This window comes from Pristiophorus japonicus, chromosome 16 (genome assembly GCF_044704955.1).
Source record: "Pristiophorus japonicus isolate sPriJap1 chromosome 16, sPriJap1.hap1, whole genome shotgun sequence".
NCBI classification, from domain to species: domain Eukaryota; kingdom Metazoa; phylum Chordata; class Chondrichthyes; family Pristiophoridae; genus Pristiophorus; species Pristiophorus japonicus.
This window is the reverse complement of record NC_091992.1, coordinates 74,275,268-74,293,444: the sequence shown is the minus strand read 5'-3', so window position 1 is coordinate 74,293,444 and position 18,177 is coordinate 74,275,268. Positions and strand designations below refer to the sequence as shown.

Sequence of the window (18,177 nt, the reverse complement as noted above, 5' to 3'; positions counted from 1 at the left end):
CCCAGTCATCAAGATCCACGGTGCAGCCCTGGACACCGTGGACCACTTCCCATATCTTGGGAGCCTCCTATCAACGAGAGCAGGCATCGACAAAGAGATCCAACTCTGCCTCCAGTGCGACGGTGCAGCCTTTGGCCGCCTGAGGCAGAGTGTTTGAAGACCAGGCCCTCAAAACTGCCACCAAGCTCATGATCTACAGGGCAGTAGTTGTTATGTATCCTACATGGTTACTATTTGTACTATCACAAGGTGTGCCACCAGAGGGCACAGCAGTGGGAGACTTGTAGGTTACCTGTACAGGTGTGCCTGGCCTAGTATAAAAGGCAGGCTACCAGGTGTGATCCTCACTCTGGAGTTATCAATAAAGGACTAAGGCCACTACAGTTCAAGTACAACACATTGCCTCGTGGAGTCATTATCAGAGCATCTAAAGACATAACAGTGGTAATACCCGCCCTCCTGTATGGCTCAGAGACATGGACCATGTACAGTAGACACCAAGTCGCTGGAAAAATATCACCAACGATGTCGCCATAAGATCCTACAAATTCCCTGGGAGGACGGACGCACCAACATCAGCGTCCTCGTCCAGGCTAACATCCCCAGCATTGAAGCACTGACCACACTCACAATCAGGCCACATAGTTTGCATGCCAGACACAAGACTCCCAAAGCAAGTGCTCTACTCGGAACTCCTTCACGGCAAACAAGCCAAAGGTGGGCAGTGGAAATGTTACAAGGACACCCTCAAAGCCTCCCTGGTAAAGTGCAACATCCCCACTGGCACCTGGGAGTCCCGGGCCAAAGACCGCCCTAAGTGGAGGAAGCGCATCCGGGAGGGCGCTGAGCACCTTGAGTCTCAATACCGAGAGCATGCAGAAATCAAGCGCAGGCAGCGGAAAGAGCGTGCGGCAAACCAGTCCCACCCACCCCTTCCCTCAATGACTATCTGTCCCACCTGTGACAGAGTCTGTGGCTCTCGTATTGGACAGTTCAGCCACCAAAGAACTCACTTCAAGAGTGGAAGCAAGTCTTCCTCTATTCTGAGGGACTGCCTATGGCATGTTTATGTCGGGGCCGATGGCATGTTTATGTCGGGGCCTATGGCATGTTTATGTCGGGGCCTATAGCATGTTTATGTCGGGGCCTATAGCATGCATGTTGTAATGCATCCATCCGCATTAACGACTCAGTGATGGTTCTGTCTGGTTTATTTTTCCAGAACAGTAGCTTCCTGGATGAGAGCTGGCTGCTTCCAGTAAGTATGGACATTTTCAGTCTCAGATATGTAATTAGAGGGAGTGGCACCAACTTGTTATTTGCTTCTTTCATTCACTGCAGGAGAGACTATTTACATAGAATTACATGTAATGTACAACAAGCCATTTGGCACAAATGGTCTATGCCAGGGTTTATGCTCCACACAAACCTCCTCCCAATCCTATCAGCAAACCTTCTATTCCTTTCACCCTTATGTGTTTAAATAGCTTCACCTTAAATGCACCTATGCTAGTCGCCTCAACTGCTCTTTGTGATAGTGAGTTCCACATTCTAACCACTCTGGGTAAAGATGTTTCTCCTGAATTCTCTACTAAATTTATTAGTAGCTATCTTATATTTATGTCCCCTAATTTTGGTGTCCCTCACAAGTGGAACCATCTTCTCTACGTTTACTCTATCAAACCCCTTCATAATTTTAAAGACCTCTATCAGGTCACCCCTTAATCTTCTGGTTTCTAGAGAATAGAGCCCTTGCCTCTTCAGTCTGTCCTGATAGTTATAACCTCTCAGTTCTGCTATCATCCGTGTAAATCTTTTTAGACCTTCTCCAGTCCCTCTATACCCTTCTTGTAATTATGGAGACCAAAACTATGCACAGTACTAGTGTATAATTTTTATTGTTCCCAATCTGCCCTTCTCTCTTGAAGTTACTGGGTCCTGCTGGGTTACAGGTCCATAATCACTCACGCACCCCAAGTCACTATCTAACCATGGAAGGCATCGCAGCCAAGCCTGATCCTGTCTTAAGCCAGCGTCTAAACCCTTGCAGTTTCCAGCAACAGTCGCTGGTAATGATCAAGAACGAGACCCCAGGGGTACTGAGGCCAACTGTGGCACTCCTACAAAGATCAGCTAACTGCATTGAGCAGTAATTGAGCCTGGCAGCTTCTGGTTTGCATGTTCGTAGTGGCCTCATGCCTTCACAGACAGAACAAGCTCAATTTCACTGTTGTACATTAACTCTGAGTGCCAAAAGGTTGAGGGTAATTCGGGTCTTTCCGGGCTGACCATTTTACTAGGCTTTCTGCTTACATACTGTGACACTGAATAAACAAACCACTAAAAGGTCAGGATCAGCTTTCATAGAATCATAGAAATTTACAGCACGGAAGGAGGCCATTTAAGCCCATTGTGTCCGCGCCGGCCAACAAAGAGCTATCCAGCCTAATGTCACTTTATAGCTCTTGGTCCGTAGCCCTGCAGATTACGGCACTTTAAGTGCATATTTCAAGTACTTTTAAAATGTGGTGAGAGTTTCTGCCTCTACTACCCTTTTAGGCATTGAGTTCCTGACCCCTACTATCCTCTGGGTGAAGAAATTTCTCCTCAAATCCCCTCTAAACCTTCTACCAATTACTTTAAATCTATGCCCCTTGGTTGTTGACCCCCTCTGCGAAGGGAAATCGGTCGGTCCTTTTCCACTCTATCTCGGCTCCTCATAATTTTATACACCTCAATAAGGTTTCCCCTCAGCCTCCTCTGTTCCAAAGAAAACAACCCCAGTCTATCCAGTCTTTCCTCATAGCTAAAATTCTCCAGTCCTGACAACATCCTCGTAAATCTCCTCTTTACCCTCTCTAGTGTAATCACATCTTTCTTGTAATATGGTGGCCAGAACTGCATGCAGTACTCCAGCTGTGGCCTAACTAGTGCTTTATACAGCTCTAGCATAACCTCCCTGCTCTTGTATTCTATGCCTTGGCTAATAAAGACACGTATTCCATATGCCTTCTTAACTGCCTTTGTCACTGGACTATTAACCCCACACTGCTCAAATAGGCAATTAGAGTATTTAATGAAAAATCAAACATTTAAAATGTTTTAATTCTGCTCTCCCTGTTGTCCCTTTTCTCTGTCCTATGTCTATATTTTAACCATGCCTTGTTTTAGTGTGTATTAGAGTTTCTGGAGACAGTTTGATAAAGGGATTAGAGATAGGGTGAGGTGGGCACAAGATTGTTGGACCTCCTGTCCTTTTCCTGTTCCTTAAAGTTTTTATGTAGTTCATAGAATCATAGAACGGTTACAGCACGGAAAAAAGCCATTCGGCCCATTGAGCCCATGCTGACTCTCAGCTAGTCCCACTCCCCCGTCCTTTCCCCGTAACCCTACAACTTTTTCCCCTTCAGATACTTATCCAATTCCCTTTTGAAAGATAAAATTGAGTCTGCCTGCACCACCCTTTCAGGCAGTGCATTCCAGATCTTAACCACTCGCTGCGTAAAAACATTTTTTCTTGCGTCGCCTTTGGTTCTTTTGCCAATCACCTTAAATCTGTGCCCTCTGGTTCTCGACCCTTCTGCCAATGGGAACAGTTTCTCTCGATCTACTCTGTCAAGACCCCTCATGATTTGAACACCTCGATCAAATCTCCTCTCAATCTTCACTGCTTCAAGGAGAACAACCCCAGCTTCTTCAGTCTATCAACGTAACTGAAGTCCCTCATTCCTGGAATCATTCTCGTAAATCTTTTCTGCACCCTCTCTAAGGCCTTCCTATCCTTCCTAAAGTGTGGTGCCCAGAATTGGACACAATACTCCAGTTGGGGCTGAACCAGTGTTTTATAAAGATTCATCCTAATTTCCACATTTTTGTACTCTATACCTCTATTTATGAAGCCCACGACCCCGTAAGCCTTTTTAACCTGCTCTGTTACCTGCAATGATTTATGCACACATACCCCCAGGTGTCTCTGTTCATGCACCCCCTTTAGAATTGTATCATTTAGTTTATGTCTTTCTACCAAAATGCATCACTTCACACTTTTCTGCATTAAACATCATCTACCATGTGCTTGCCCATTCCACCAGCCTGTCTATGTCTTCCTGAAGTCTATCCCTCTCCTCCTCACTGTTCACTATACTTCCAAGTTTGTGTCATCTGCAATTTTGAAATTGTGCCCTGTACACCCCTGTCCAGGTCATTAATATATATCAAGAAAAGCAGTGGTCCCAGTACCGACCCCTGGGGAACACCACTGTATACCTTCCTCCAGTCCGATAAACAACCGTTCACCACTTCTCTCTGTTTCCTGTCACTGAGCCAATTTCACATCCATGCTGCCACTGTCCCTTTTATTCCATGGGCTTCAATTTTGCTGGTAAGCCTATTATGTCGAACACCTTTTGGAAATCCATGTATACATCAACCACGTTACCCTCATCAACCCTCTCTGTTACCTCATCAAAAAACTCAATCAAGTTGGTTAAATATCATTTGCCTTTAACAAATCCGTGCTGACTTTCCTTAATTAATCCACCCCTATCCAAGTGACAATTTTGTCCCTAATCACTGTTTCTAAATGCTTCTCCACTACCGAGGTTAAACTGCCTTGGCCTGTAGTTGCTGGGATTATCTTTACTCCCTTTTTGAACAAGAGTGTAACATTTGCAATTCTCCAGGCCTCTGGCACCACCCCTGTATCTATGGAGGACTGGAATATTATGGCCAGTACCTCCGCGATTTCTGCCCTCAATTCCCTCAGAATCCTAGGATGCATCCCATCCGCTCCTGGTGATTTATCTACTTTAAGTACAGCCAGCCGCCTTTTAGCACTTTTTAATCCCATCAAGTGTCTCCACTACATCCTCCTTCACTCTGTCTATGGCAGCATCCTCTTCCTTTGTTACCTTTCCTATAACTTTATGTTGAGCTTTGTTTAATTTGACTGGACCAAATGTTTGTTTATATATTCATCATCATCATAGAACAGTCCCTCGAATCGAGGATGACTTGCTTTCACGTCAAAAAGTTCACAGGTGAAGGACCTAAGATTCCAGGTCCTGAACTAAATCCTGAAGGGTGGAAGATGTCTGTGCGGGATTTTTTTAACGTGGGGTGCCGTTGCACACCAGCCACTACATGGGCTTGACAGAGCTAGGTCTTGGTCCAGTGGCAAGGATTAACCAAGACGACTGGAGACCAGCTAATACAAAATTACTGGTGCCCTAAAGGGACACGTGCTAATTCTTGATTGGTGATCCTAGGCAACCCAGTGTCCCTCTTATTGGTCCATCAAAATAGGACCAATATACAATAACTTTCAAATCTTCTTTTCAGTTTCTCCTTCAAACTTCAATAACTCTCTCTGACCCATGGCTGGGAGCAGTGAGGGTGCTCTGCACTGTCGTGTACTTCCCACAGTGAGACAGCTAACATAGGCTTGTTTTTATACAGGTGTGTGAGATGTACGATACAGTCCCCTGTCGGGAGCTGGGAATGGTGCTTAGGTAAGATCCAACTGCTTCACATTAGAAACAATGGCAACAAATTTGGAGTCGTTGACTTGTATATTTTCCAGGGAACTATCTGCAGTGTAAACAGTGTTAGTGTGTCAGTATATCAATGGTTTCTTCCTTTGCCCCAATTGTGCCTGCAAGTGTCGATTCTTGCTGGGGTAGCTTTCCGTGGACTCTGTCAGCCTTTGGTACCTCATACAGCTGGTTATTGTAAGTGCGGATGGGGAGTTTGGGGCCCTGTATACTTGGTGAACCCACCATGCCTGGTATACCTATACACTCAGTAAACCAGCCTGGCCAATATCTGGGATCCTATATTACATCTAACTTACAGTAGAGAAGCAGGCCAGTTGGCCCAACTGGTCCATGCCAGTGCTTATGCTCCATATGGGCCTCCTCCCACCCATCTTCATTTCACCCTATCAACACATCCTTCAATTCCTTTCTCCCTCATGTCCATATCTTGCTTCCCCTTACATGCATCTGTGCTATTCACCTCAATCACTCCATGTGGTAGCGGGTTCCACATTCTAACTACACTGGGTAAAGTGTCTTCTGAATCCTGAAATCTTCCGAAATCTGAAAATCCTCTTATATTTATGCCCTCTAGTTTCGATTCCCCCACAAGTGGAAACATCTTATCTAGATCTACCCTATCAAACCCCTTCATCATTTTAAAGACCGCTATTGGGTCAACCCCGTCCTTCTCTTTTCTAGAGAAAAGAGCCCCAGCCTGTTCAGTCTTTCCTGACCACCTCAAATGCCTCAATATTTTTTGAATACTTAGTAAAATAAATAATGAAGTCGTCATCATCATAGGCAGGCCCTCGGAATCGAGGAAGACTTGCTTTCACGACTAAAGTGAATTCTTTGGTGGCTGAACAGTCCAACACGAGAGCCACAGACCCTGTCACAGATGGGACAGACATTCGTCGGGGGAAGGCGTGGGTGGGACTGATTTGCCGCACGCTCCTTCCGCTGCCTGCACCTGATCTCTTCACGTTCACAGCGTTGAGAACATAAGAACATAAGAATTAGGAACAGGAGTAGGCCATCTAGCCCCTCGAGCCTGCTCCGCCATTCAATAAGATCATGGCTGATCTGGCCGTGGACTCAGCTCCACCTACCCGCCCTCTCCCCGTAACCCTTAATTCCCTTATTGGTTAAAAATCTATCTATCTGTGAGATTCGAAGAGCTTGAGATTCGAAGAGCTCAACGCCTTCCCAGATGCACTTCCTCCACCAAGGGTGGTCTTCGGCCAGAGTCTCCCAGGTGTCCGTGGTGATGTCGCACTTCACCAGGGAGGCTTTGAGGGTGTCCTTGAAACGTCGCTGCCCACCTTTGGCTCGTTTGCCATGAAGGAGCTCTGCGTAGAGCAATTGCTTAGGGAGTCTCGTGTCTGGCATGCAAACTAAGTGGCCTGCCCAGCGAAGCTAATAGTGTGGTTAGTGCTTCAATGCTGGGAATGTTGGCCTGGGCGAGGACACTGATGTTGATGCACCTGTCCTCCCAGGGGATTTGTAGGATCTTGCGGAGACATTGTTGGTGATATATCTCCAGCAACTTGATGTGTCTTCTGTACACCATCCGTGCCTCTGATCCATACAGGAGGGCTATATATATGGTATATACTTCACCAGGGAGGCTTTGAGGGTGTCCTTGAAACGTTTCCGCTGCCCACCTTTGGCTCGTTTGCCATGAAGGAGCTCCGCATAGAGCAATTTGCTTAGGGCATCTCGTGTCTGGCATGCGAACTAAGTGGCAACGCGACATCGTTGGTGATTTTGTATACTATATATAAATATATAGTATAGTATTAGGCGCAGTCCCTTTTGGCACCTTTCATTACCTCAGGATGTCCCAAAGCGCTTTACAAGTCAACTGAGTACTTTTTATTTTAAGTGTAGTCACTGTTGTAAGGCAGCCATTTTGCTCACAGCAAGCTCCCACAAACAGCAATGTGATAATGACCAGATAATCTGTTTATTAGTGATGTTGATTGAGGAATAAATATTGGCCAGGACACTGGGGATAACTCCATGCTCTTCTTCGATACAGTTCCATGGTATCTTTTATGTCCACCTGAGAGAGCAGACGGGGCCTCGGTTTAACGTCTCATCCAAAGGCAGCATCTCGTCCGCCTAGATTTTTGTGCTCAAGTCTCTGGAGTGGGACTTGAACCCACAACCTTCTGACTTGGAGGCGAGAGTGCTACCAACTGAGCCACGGCTGACATGCGGCCCTGTATGGTCAGTAAACCAGCCTTGATCGATAATTGGGACTCAGTGTGGTCAGTAAAACCAGTATTGTCTGATATATGGACCATATTGTATGGTACCCTGAAGTGTTATAGTGGAGTGCCATACCCATTGCTGTAGAGTTTTTTTTTAAATTCATACCTGGGATGTGGGTGTTGCCAGCAAGGCCGGCATTTATTGCCATCCCGAATTGCCCTTAATGAGAAGCTGGTGGTGAGCCGCCTTCTTGAACCGCTGCAGTCCGTGTGGTGAAGGTACTCCCACAGTGCTGTTAGGGAGGGAGTTCCAGGATTTTGACCCAGCGACGATGAAGGAATGGTGATATATTTCCAAGTCAGGATGGTGTGTGACTTGGAAGGGAATGTGGAGGTGATGGTATTTCCATATGCCTGCTGCCCTTGTTCTTCTAGATGGTAGAGGTCACAGGTTTGGGAGGTGCTGTTGAAGAAACCTTGGCGAGTTGCTGCAGTGCATCTTGTAGATGGTACACACTGCAGCCATGGTGCGCCGGTGGTGGAGGGAATGAATGTTGAAGGTGGTGAATTGGGTGCCAATCAAGTAGGCTGCTTTGTCCTGGATGGTGTTGAATTTCTTGAGTATTGTAGGAGCTACACTCATCCAGGCAAGTGGGGAGTATGCCATCACACTCCTGACTTGTGCCTTGTAGATGGTAGAAAGGCTTTGGGGAGTCAGGAAGTGAGACACTCTGCAGAATACCCAGCTTTTGATCTACTCTAGTAGCCACAGTATTTATGTGGCTGGTCCAGTTAAGTTTCTGGTCAATGGTGACCCCCAGGATGTTAATGGTGGGGGATTCAGCGATGGTAATGCCGTTGAATGTCATGGGGCGGTGGTTAGATAATCTCTTGGAGATGGTCATTGCCTGGCACTTGTGTGGCGCGAATGTTATTTGCCACTTATCATCCCAAGCTTGAATGTCGTCCAGGTCTTGTTGCATGGGGCATGGACTGCTTCATTATCTGAGGAGTTGTGTAAAGTTTTGCTGCAGGGCTCACTTCCTGGGTATCCTTGCTCTGATTAATTTCTGGATCAAGTGGTATTGTTCTGGGGAGACTCCATGGAGCAAACCAAAGGGAGAGTGATCACTGGCTCATTCCTGCAGCTCCAGCATTGACAAAGGCCTGGGAGAAGGTCAGACAACAATGGAGTACAGGAGAATGGCAGAAACATTAAACAAATATTTTGTATCGGTCTTCACAGTAGAAGACACTAAAAACATCCCAATAGTGGATAATCAAGGGATTATAGAGGGAGAGGAACTTAATACAATCACTATCACTAATGAAGTAGTACTAGGTAAAATGATGGGACTAAAGGCGGACAAGTCTCCTGCACCTGATGCCTTATATCCTAGGGTTTTAAGAGAAGTGGTTGCAGAGATAGTGGATGCATTGGATGTAATCTACCAAAATTCCCTGGATTCAGGGGCAGTCCCAGCGGATTGGTAAACCACAAGTGTAATGCCCCTATTTAAAAAAGGAGGCAGACAAAAAGCAGCAAATTATAGAGCAGTTAGCCTAACATCTGTCATTGGGGAAAATGCTGAAGTCCATTATTAAGGAAGCAGTAGCAGGACATTTGCAAAAGCATAATTCAATCAAGCAGAGTCAACATGGTTTTATGAAAGGGAAATCATCATTGACAAAGTTGCTGGAGTTCTTTGCGGATGTAACGAACAGGGTGGATAAGGGGAACCAGTGGATTTCCAGAAGGCATTTAATAAGGTGCCACATAAAAGTTTACTGCACAAGATAAAAGTTCTCTGGGTTGAGGGTAATATATTAGCATGGATAGAGGATTGACTAACTAACAAAATAAAGAGTCAGGATAAATGGGTCATTTTCTGGTTGGCAAACAGTGACTAGTGGATCGGTGCTGGGTCCTCAACTATTTACAATCCATATTAATGACTTGGATGAAGGGACCGAGTGTAATGTAGCCAAGATTGCTGATGATACAAAGATGGGTGGGAAAGCAAATTGTGAGGAGGACACAAAAATCTCCAGAGGGATATAGACAAGCTAAGTGAGTGGGCAAAAATTTGGCAGATGGAGTATAATGTAGGAAAGTGTGAGGTTATCCACTTTGGCAGAAACAATAGAAAAGCAAATTATAATTTAAATGGAGAAAAATTGCAAAGTGCTGCTGCACAGAGGGACCTGGGGTCCTTGTGCATGAAACACAAAAAGTTAGTATGCAGGTACAGCAAGTAATCAGGAAGGCAAATGGAATGTTGGCTTTTATTGCAAGGGGGATAGAGTATAAAAACAGAGAAGTCCTGTTACAACTGTACAGGGTATTGGTGAGGCCACACCTGGAGTACTGCGTACAGTTTTGGTCTCCATATTAGGAAGGATGTACTTGCATTGGAGGCTGTTCAGAAAAGGTTCACTAGGTTGTTTCTGGAGATGCGGGGGTTGATTTATGAAGATAGGTTGAGTAGGTTGGGCCTATACACATTGGAGTTTAGAAGAATGAGAGGTGATCTTATCGAAACATACAAGATAATGAGGGGGCTCGACAAGGTGGATGCAGAGAGGATGTTTCCACTCATAGGGGAAATTTAACCTACGGGACATAGTCTCAGAATAAGGGGCCGCCCATTTAAAACTAAGATGAGGAGGAATTTCTTCTCAGAAGGTTGTAAATCTGTGGAATTCTCTGACCCAGAGAGCTGTGGAGGCTGGGTCATTGAATATATTTAAGGTGGTGATAGACAGATTTTTGAGCGATAAAGGAGTAAAGGGTTATGGGGCGCGGGCAGGGAAGTGGAGCTGAATCCATGATCAGATCAGCCGTGATCTTATTAAATAGTGGAGCAGACTCAAAGGGCCAGGTGGCCTACTCCTGCTCCTATTTCTTATGTTCTTATGTCTGTTATTGTTAATGTGTGATCAGGAATACAAAGTGGAGAGAGTTCACCTTCAAGTGAATCCAAGGACAAGGCGCTGCACATGCAGGAAACCCACCTTCCTGGAATGCAGGAATGTTTATGTTCAGCCTCCCCCTCGATACTGCAGGAGCCCATGGGTCCAGGAAGCTCTGTGGTTGATATTAAGCAAGTAGAGAATGACAGAATTTCAATGCACCAGTAACAAGTGAAGGCAGTAATTTGTTTTTCTAAAGCAATCTTCATCGCATTTTTTCCTCTGGTCTCCTGAAGGTGGAGAATCCTGCTAGGAGTGTGTAACCAATTTCTCACGAATTGGCAATCTTGCAAAGAGAGGCCACAGGCTGACTGATGTAGGAAAGGGGAGATGTCACACTGGTGCAGTCGTGTATGCAGTGTAGTGTAGAGGGAGCTTTACTCGATATCTAACCCGTGCTGTACCTGTCCTGGGAGTGTTTAATGGGACAATGTAGAGGGAGCCTTACTCTGTATCTAACCTGTGCTGTACCTGCCCTGGGAGTGTTTGATGGGACAGTGTAGAGGGAGCTTTACTCTGTATCTAACCCGTGCTGTACCTGCCCTGAGAGTGTTTGATGGGACAGTGTAGAGGGAGCTTTACTCTGTATCTAACTCCGTGCTGTACCTGCCCTGGGAGTGTTTGATGGGACAGTGCAGAGGCAGCTTTATTCTGTGTCTATCCTGTGCCGTATCTGCTCTGGGCGGGTTTGTCTGCTGACACTGGTTGTCTGAAAAGAAATGTGTTCCATTCCCAAGACTTAACAGCCCTCACTCTGCTGAAAAAAGTAATGTACAAATGGCTCTCGTAGTATCCATGAGATAAACTCCCCAATGCAAAAGGACTATAGCCAAATTAGGCATCACCAGGGTAGACATACAGGAAATGCACCTCAATCATTTTGAGACAGCCTAATTGGGTTTCCATTCTCTATTGTCATTCTTCACAGAGAGTGAATGTTGCCCGGCTATTTGCTTTCACCAATGTCCACACACATGGTTTCTCACTCCTGTTCCAGTGCTGGAAGATGTGATGTGATTGTGGTCTGAGAGACTCTCCAGGTTCATGTAAACAAACTACGTTGTGATCTGGGTCTTTCCCGAGAGCGTCTGTGATGGGACGATCGGCAGTAATTGTACAGACTTGCTGACAGCTGCTGGGTTTTCCTTTCAGATACACTGACCGGCGTATTTTTGTAAGGGAGGTGATTGCAGGAAGTCAAGCTGAAGCAGACGAGTGTGTCCAGGCTGGAGACATTATCGATGGAATTAACGGTATTTCCTTGAGAAATGCTCAAAGAGGGGAGGTATGTACCCCATGTAAAGTGCCAGCGAGCTCATTGCCAAAGATAAGGCACCTCTTGTATGTAATATGTGAATGCCTTTACTGTTGTAGTATCATGGCTGGATTGGGATTGGAGCCCAGGCCACTTGTTGACCATCAATTCCCCTACCCACTTGAATACTCTCAACAGTTTCTCAACTTCATTAGTTTCTCTACTCACTGAGTACTCCCATTATTTTCTCTACTGCCTGGGATGAAATGTTCATTGTGGGATTGACACGTGATTACAGCAGGATGTTTGTTTACTGACGGTCCTGCCATTGATGCCCAGGAGCTTCGTCACCAATTATGAAAATTACAAATTAACATTTCTTGCCTAATCCTAGTTTTGTACTACAATTTACTGTCCCGATTTGTTCCAAGCCCCCTCTCTCTCCTCCTCCCGTCCCTCCCCAACCAAACCATAATGGCTCTGTCAGTAAATGCATGGCCAAGTGTGATGCTGAGCCATACGGACCAGGAAGGCCCAGGTTTGATTCCCGGTCCATGTTGAGTTAGGTAGGGACATTACAATGGACCTCAGCACCTCTGGGGAAAACAGGTAATAAAATGTCCCAAGGCGCTTCACAGGAGTGTTATAGGGCCCATGTTTCCACATGATTCGTGCCTGATTTTTAGGAGCAACTGGTGGAGAACGGAATATTTTAGAAATCTCAATTCTCCACATTTTTTTTTTCTGCCGTTCTAGTCAGGTAGAACAGTTCTAGTTTAGAACAGAATTTTTTCTTCAAAAGGGGGCGTGTCCGGCCACTGACTCCTGGTTTGAAAGTTTCCACAGTGAAAATGTACTCCAAACTAAAGTAGAATGGAGCCAGTGAAGATTTTTGTAGAACTGAAAAAACCTGTTCTACACATTAAAAAATCAGGCGCAGGTTACAAATTAGGCGTCCAGAACGAGGGAGGGAGGGGGGGGGGAAGGGAACCCATTAAATTCGACAATAAATCCTTATTTATACTTCTACAAATAAATCCAACCTGAATAAACATTTATAAGCCAAAAAAAGATTAAATAAACCATCTTCCTACCTGTGTGAAAGTGCTTCAGCCAGGGAGAATTAGAGAGAGAGAGAGAGAGAGAGAGAGAGGGGGGGGGGGGGGGAAGGAGGAGGAGGAGAGAGAGGGGGGGGGGGGTCGGGGAACAGGAGCTCGGGTCGGGTCAGTCGGGAGGGGGGTGGGGGGGGGCGGGGAGAGCGGGTGTCTGGGCGGGGGGGGGGGGGGAGCCCGTCTCGGGTCGGGGCGGGGTTGAGCGGGTCGCGGGGCGGGGAGAGCGGGTCTCGGGTCGGGGCAGGTCTCGGGTCGGGGGGGGGAGCGGGTCTCGGGTCGGGGGGGGCGCGGGTGTCGGGTCGGGGTGGGGAGCGGGGGTCGGATCCGGGGAGGGGAGCGGGTGTCGGGGCGGGGGGAGCGGGTCTCGGGTCGGGGCGGTGGGGGGGGGGGGGAGGGGGAGAGCGGGGGTCGGGGCGGGAGGGGGGAAAGCAGGGGGGGGGAGAGCGGGTGTCGGGGCGGGGGGGGGGGGGAAAGCGGGTGTCGGGTCGGGTCTGGTCGGCGGGGGGGGGAGCGGGTGTCGGGTCGGGTCTGGTCGGCGGGGGTGCGGGGGGGGAGCAGGAGCTGGCCGTGGAAGGAGCCTCATTCACGCAGCCCCAGTGAGGCCATTCAGCCAGGGCTAGGGGCTGCGTGCTTTGGGTCCCTCCCACACAGTTCGGCGCCTGGAGCTACTGCACTTGCGTGCCGACTGTAGCACGCATGTGCAGAGGTCCCGGCACTGTTTTCAGCGCCGGGACCTGGCTCCGCCCCCCCCCACAGCTCGTGCTGGCTGCGCCGAGGGCCAGAGGACCTGTAAGTAGGTGGAGAATACCGAGGATTTTTTTAGGCGCCCAGCTCGGAGGGGCGCCCGTTTTTTTTCTTGTGGAAACTTGGGCCCACAGACACAACATTTGGCACCAAGCCACATAAGGAGAAATGAGGGCAGGTGACCAAAACCTTGGTCAAAGAGGTAGGTTTTAAGGAGTGTCTTGTAAGAGGAAAGAGAGGTAGAAAGGCGGAGAGGTCTAGACAGGGAATTCCAGAGCTTAGGGCCGAGGCAACAGAAGGCATGACCACCAATGGTAGAGCGATTACAATCAGAGATGCGCAAGAGAGCAGAATTAGAGGAGTGCAGACATCTGGAGAGGCAGGCGGGCATGGGGAGGGTTGTGGGGCTGGAGGAGATTACAGAGATAGGAAGGGGCGAGCCCATGGAGGGATTTGTAAACAAGGATGAGTTGCTTAACCAGAAGCTAATGTAGGTCAGTGAGCAATTCTGATCATTACAGTGACCCCTGTGAGAAGGTAGACTTTGGGTGAGCAGAGGATCAGGCTATAGTGACTGCACCCCCTCAATGGTCAAGCACTGAACATCAGGAAGGATATATTGGCAGTGCCGATTCATCGGAATGATACTGGGGCTTAGAGGTCAAGTTATGAGGACAGGTTGCACAGACTAGGCTTGTATTCCCTTGAGTATAGGGGCTTAAGTGGTGATCTGATCATGGTGTTTAAGATGTTGGAATCTGATGGTGGAATCAAGAACAAGGGGACATAATCTTAAAATTAGAGCTAGGCCATTTAGAAGGGAAATGAGGAAGCAATTTTTCACACAAAAGAGAGTAGAAACCTGGAACTTTCCGCCCCCCAAAAGGATGTGGATGCTGGAGGTCAATTGGAACTTTCAAGACTGAGATCGTAGATTTTTATCTTGTGAGGGTATCAAGGACAAATGGAGTTAGGTCGCAAATCAACCATGATCTCATTGAATGGCAGAACAGGCTCGAGGGGCTAAATGGCCTCCTCCTGTTCCGATGTTCCTGTGCTTACTGTCTAGGTTTACTTGTGAAGAATGGTCAACTTTGGAGAGGTACCAGAGGGTTGCAATAGCCTGTGGAGCAAAAGAGACCACTAACAAAATGAGGAGAGGAATTCTGAGGGCAAGTTGGAAGAGGGGGGGGGGGAAAAACCTTGATTTTCTCACCATGGGCTTTCCCATCTGTTTTATTGTGATTGACTCCAGGCTCAAACAGTTTTACAGAAACTTAGAGGAAAACCATTAAGTTTCCACATGATTCGCTGGAAGTGGCACGATGGGGCAGTGTACAGACCCATGCTGCCTCATCTCCAGCAGATGCAAAGAGAGATCCCCAACTTCCGGCTCCACGATGATAACAAATCAAATGAGGTGACGCAAGAAGACGGTCTGCGGGATGACAGGTGAGAAACTCGGCGAACTCGGGATCAGCACCCTTGCCTCTGCCCTTGATGCCCTTGATCCCTGCCATCATTTTAAACTCTGTGGCTGTAAGCTCAGTTGTTTGTTTGTCCCCCCTCCCTTCCCAAATCTGGCTTGATCATCTAAAGTAATATCGAGCCCCCCCCCGCCCACTGCTCATCCAAACCCTCCCGTTATTCCAGGGTCATCCTGGAGAGTAATGGAAACCCAGGCCCCTCGGCTTAGCACCAGATTGCCACATCCTACCCCCCCCTTCCTCTTCTGCCCCTCCCTGCTCCTCCATCATCACCTCCAAGACCAAATGTGAGGAGCTTGTGTGTTTCATCTCAAAGATTCAGACCTCCCACTCAGCGGCTTCAACCGCTTCCTCCCCACCCCAAGCTGCCCCCTTGTATGGTGGCAAGGTAAGGTGGCAAGGGATTGCGATTGGATAGGGTGGCTGCTTAGTGATTAGGGGGAGTGCTAGTCTAAGTGTAATTGTAAAACAAATCTATTTCATTAGCATGCAGCACAATCCTGTATTTTCTAGTTTGATTTTGTCTGTTATTTTTGCTCCTGAATAATGGGACCTCAAGAGAGGTTTTAGTAATCACCTGATACAATAGGCAGTGTTTTAAACACAAGGATTTGTGCTACGAACAGTTTATTGCTGAAGCTGTGAGGATACAATACTGAGGATCTTTCTTCTCCTGCAGGTTGCTGTATTCGCTGCGATACTTGGGCCAGATGAACATTGGAATGGTAAACACAGTTAGTATTGAGTTGTCCAGGCTTCACACATTGTGGGCATGGAGCTGAATAAAGAACTGGGAGTGCACGCTCAAACTGCTTCGTCTATTTTCCTTACTACACAAATTTAGCAAAATGTTGAGGGTTTTCACCTTACATTTTATGAGCCAAATAAGTAGAGAAATTGTAATTTAACAAATCTGCGCTGCAACGATACAGTGCATCGTAAACCCTGCTTTTCATTCTGCCTGTGGCATCATCACTGAGAGAAGTGGCTCATGGCATGGCAGCAGACAAGATATACAGTGTTAACCAATAATATGCCACAAAATATAGCTCACCTGTAACTCCGGTCTTGTTGCAATCCGTAATTTGTACAGAATGGGTTAACAGTATCGTATTGCCATTAAGTGCCGCGTGGGTTAATATTATAACCCTTATGTCACCTACTGCCAGGGGTTTACTTTCTATACGACTTGTTTAGCTGGTTTGTGTCCACATTATTTCAATGTTTATTTTAAATGGATTAATGACTGGTACAATAGCACAGACAGGGATGTACTGCAATGCATTAACCAGTTTGCTAAAATAGGACACACAGGAAATTAAGTAGTGCTGTCAGAATATTAAGCACTGTGGGCTAAGCATATTACTGTACATTAAATATGGGTTGAGTTAATGGTGTAACCCACTTCCAGTGCTGTACAGGTTAAGGGTGTTAGTGTATGGTGCAGACATTCTGAGGTCTAACAGTATTAGTCTAACTTCACCTTAACTGGTCTCTGTTATTACAGTAAACTATGCCAATGCTGTATGCGTTAATAATATATTAACTGCAATTAAAGTTAAGCTTTTCAATATAAGCGCTAAGGGACAGGGTGCAGAACGAAATAGCTGACTGTGGTTTGTTCTTACAGTATGGTGGAAAGGAGGTGCTGGATGAGGGCATCGAGAAGGTCCTGAAGCAAAACCTGGCACCACAGGTGAGACTACATGCAAATTAATGCATGATACGTAGTGATGAGGCTGGTGTTGCAATCTTCCTCCGCCAGACCCGACAGTAATCATTGAATTTATGTAGCAGCTTTAGAATAGCAGGTGAGGGCAGGACAAGGGCAGCAGGTGCATGGGAACACCATTACCTCTAAATTCCCTTCCAAGTCACATACCATGCTGACTTAGACAAATATCACCATTCCTTCATCGTCGCTGGAATTCCTTACCTAACAGCATTATTAGAACACCATCACCACACGGACTGCAGCGGTTCAAGAAGGCGGCTCACCGCCACTTTCTCAAGGGCAACTAGGGATGGGCAATAAATGTCGGCCTTGCCAGAGACGCCCATATCCCAAGAATTCCTTTTTGTGATAAATGACCCAAAGTGCTTCACAGCAGGAAAACAAAGGGGAAGGGCACTAGACAGTGAGCAGCATTAGGAGAATTAGGGGAGGTGACTGAAGGTGACACAGAAGTGGATTTGGAGGAAGCTTTTGAAAGTTGGGGGAGATATAGTAAGATATAGCAGAGGGCTGAAATAGCGAGAGCCTGTGCCCTTGATAGTGAATTGGACGGACTAGGCCAGAGTCAGCAGTGGGCGTGAGCTGGTATGTAGGGTGAAGGTAGCAGAGCTAGGGTAGGGCAATGCCATACAGGGATTGCAAATGAGGACAAGAGTCTTGAAGACTATTTGTTGGAGGATGAGAAACTTGTGGTGGGTCAACAAGAACATGACGGGATTGGTGGATGTTGGACAAGTTGGAGTTTATGTGGAGTGCAGCTTGGTAGGATGACTGCAGAGACTCTACTTACAACATTCATGTCACATTAGGGTCAGGTAATGACCATCTTGAACAAGAGAAAGACCAACTATTTCCTGTTGATGTTCAATAACACCACCATTGCCGAGTCCCCCACCATCAGCACCAAGCAAATCAGCATCATGGCTACAAGACCAAGGCAGAGGCAAGTGGTCACCACCTGACCGCTGAAAGCTTCTCCACCATATACAAGGCTCAAATCAGGAGTGTGATGGAAAACTCACCACTCGCCTAGTTAGGTGCAGCTGCAATAATACTCAAGAGGCTCGCCACCATCCCAGACAGAGTAGTCTTCAGAATCGGTTATTGGAATACTATTA

At 46.9% G+C, this 18,177-nt stretch overlaps 1 protein-coding gene across 3 annotated transcripts in view; it reads left to right on the top strand.

The window, feature by feature from the left end:
• The window catches only part of LOC139226589 (uncharacterized), a 90,931-nt gene that overhangs the window by 34,949 nt on the left and 37,805 nt on the right, over positions 1 to 18,177 (top strand). For all 3 annotated transcript variants that reach the window (XM_070857443.1, XM_070857442.1, XM_070857444.1), the window contains exons 7-12: positions 1,223 to 1,258; positions 5,458 to 5,510; positions 11,879 to 12,011; positions 15,093 to 15,289; positions 16,004 to 16,049; positions 16,955 to 17,020. In XM_070857443.1, coding sequence (XP_070713544.1) covers positions 1,223 to 1,258; positions 5,458 to 5,510; positions 11,879 to 12,011; positions 15,093 to 15,289; positions 16,004 to 16,049; positions 16,955 to 17,020 — 531 coding nt within the window. The remainder of the gene's footprint in view (positions 1 to 1,222; positions 1,259 to 5,457; positions 5,511 to 11,878; positions 12,012 to 15,092; positions 15,290 to 16,003; positions 16,050 to 16,954; positions 17,021 to 18,177) is intronic.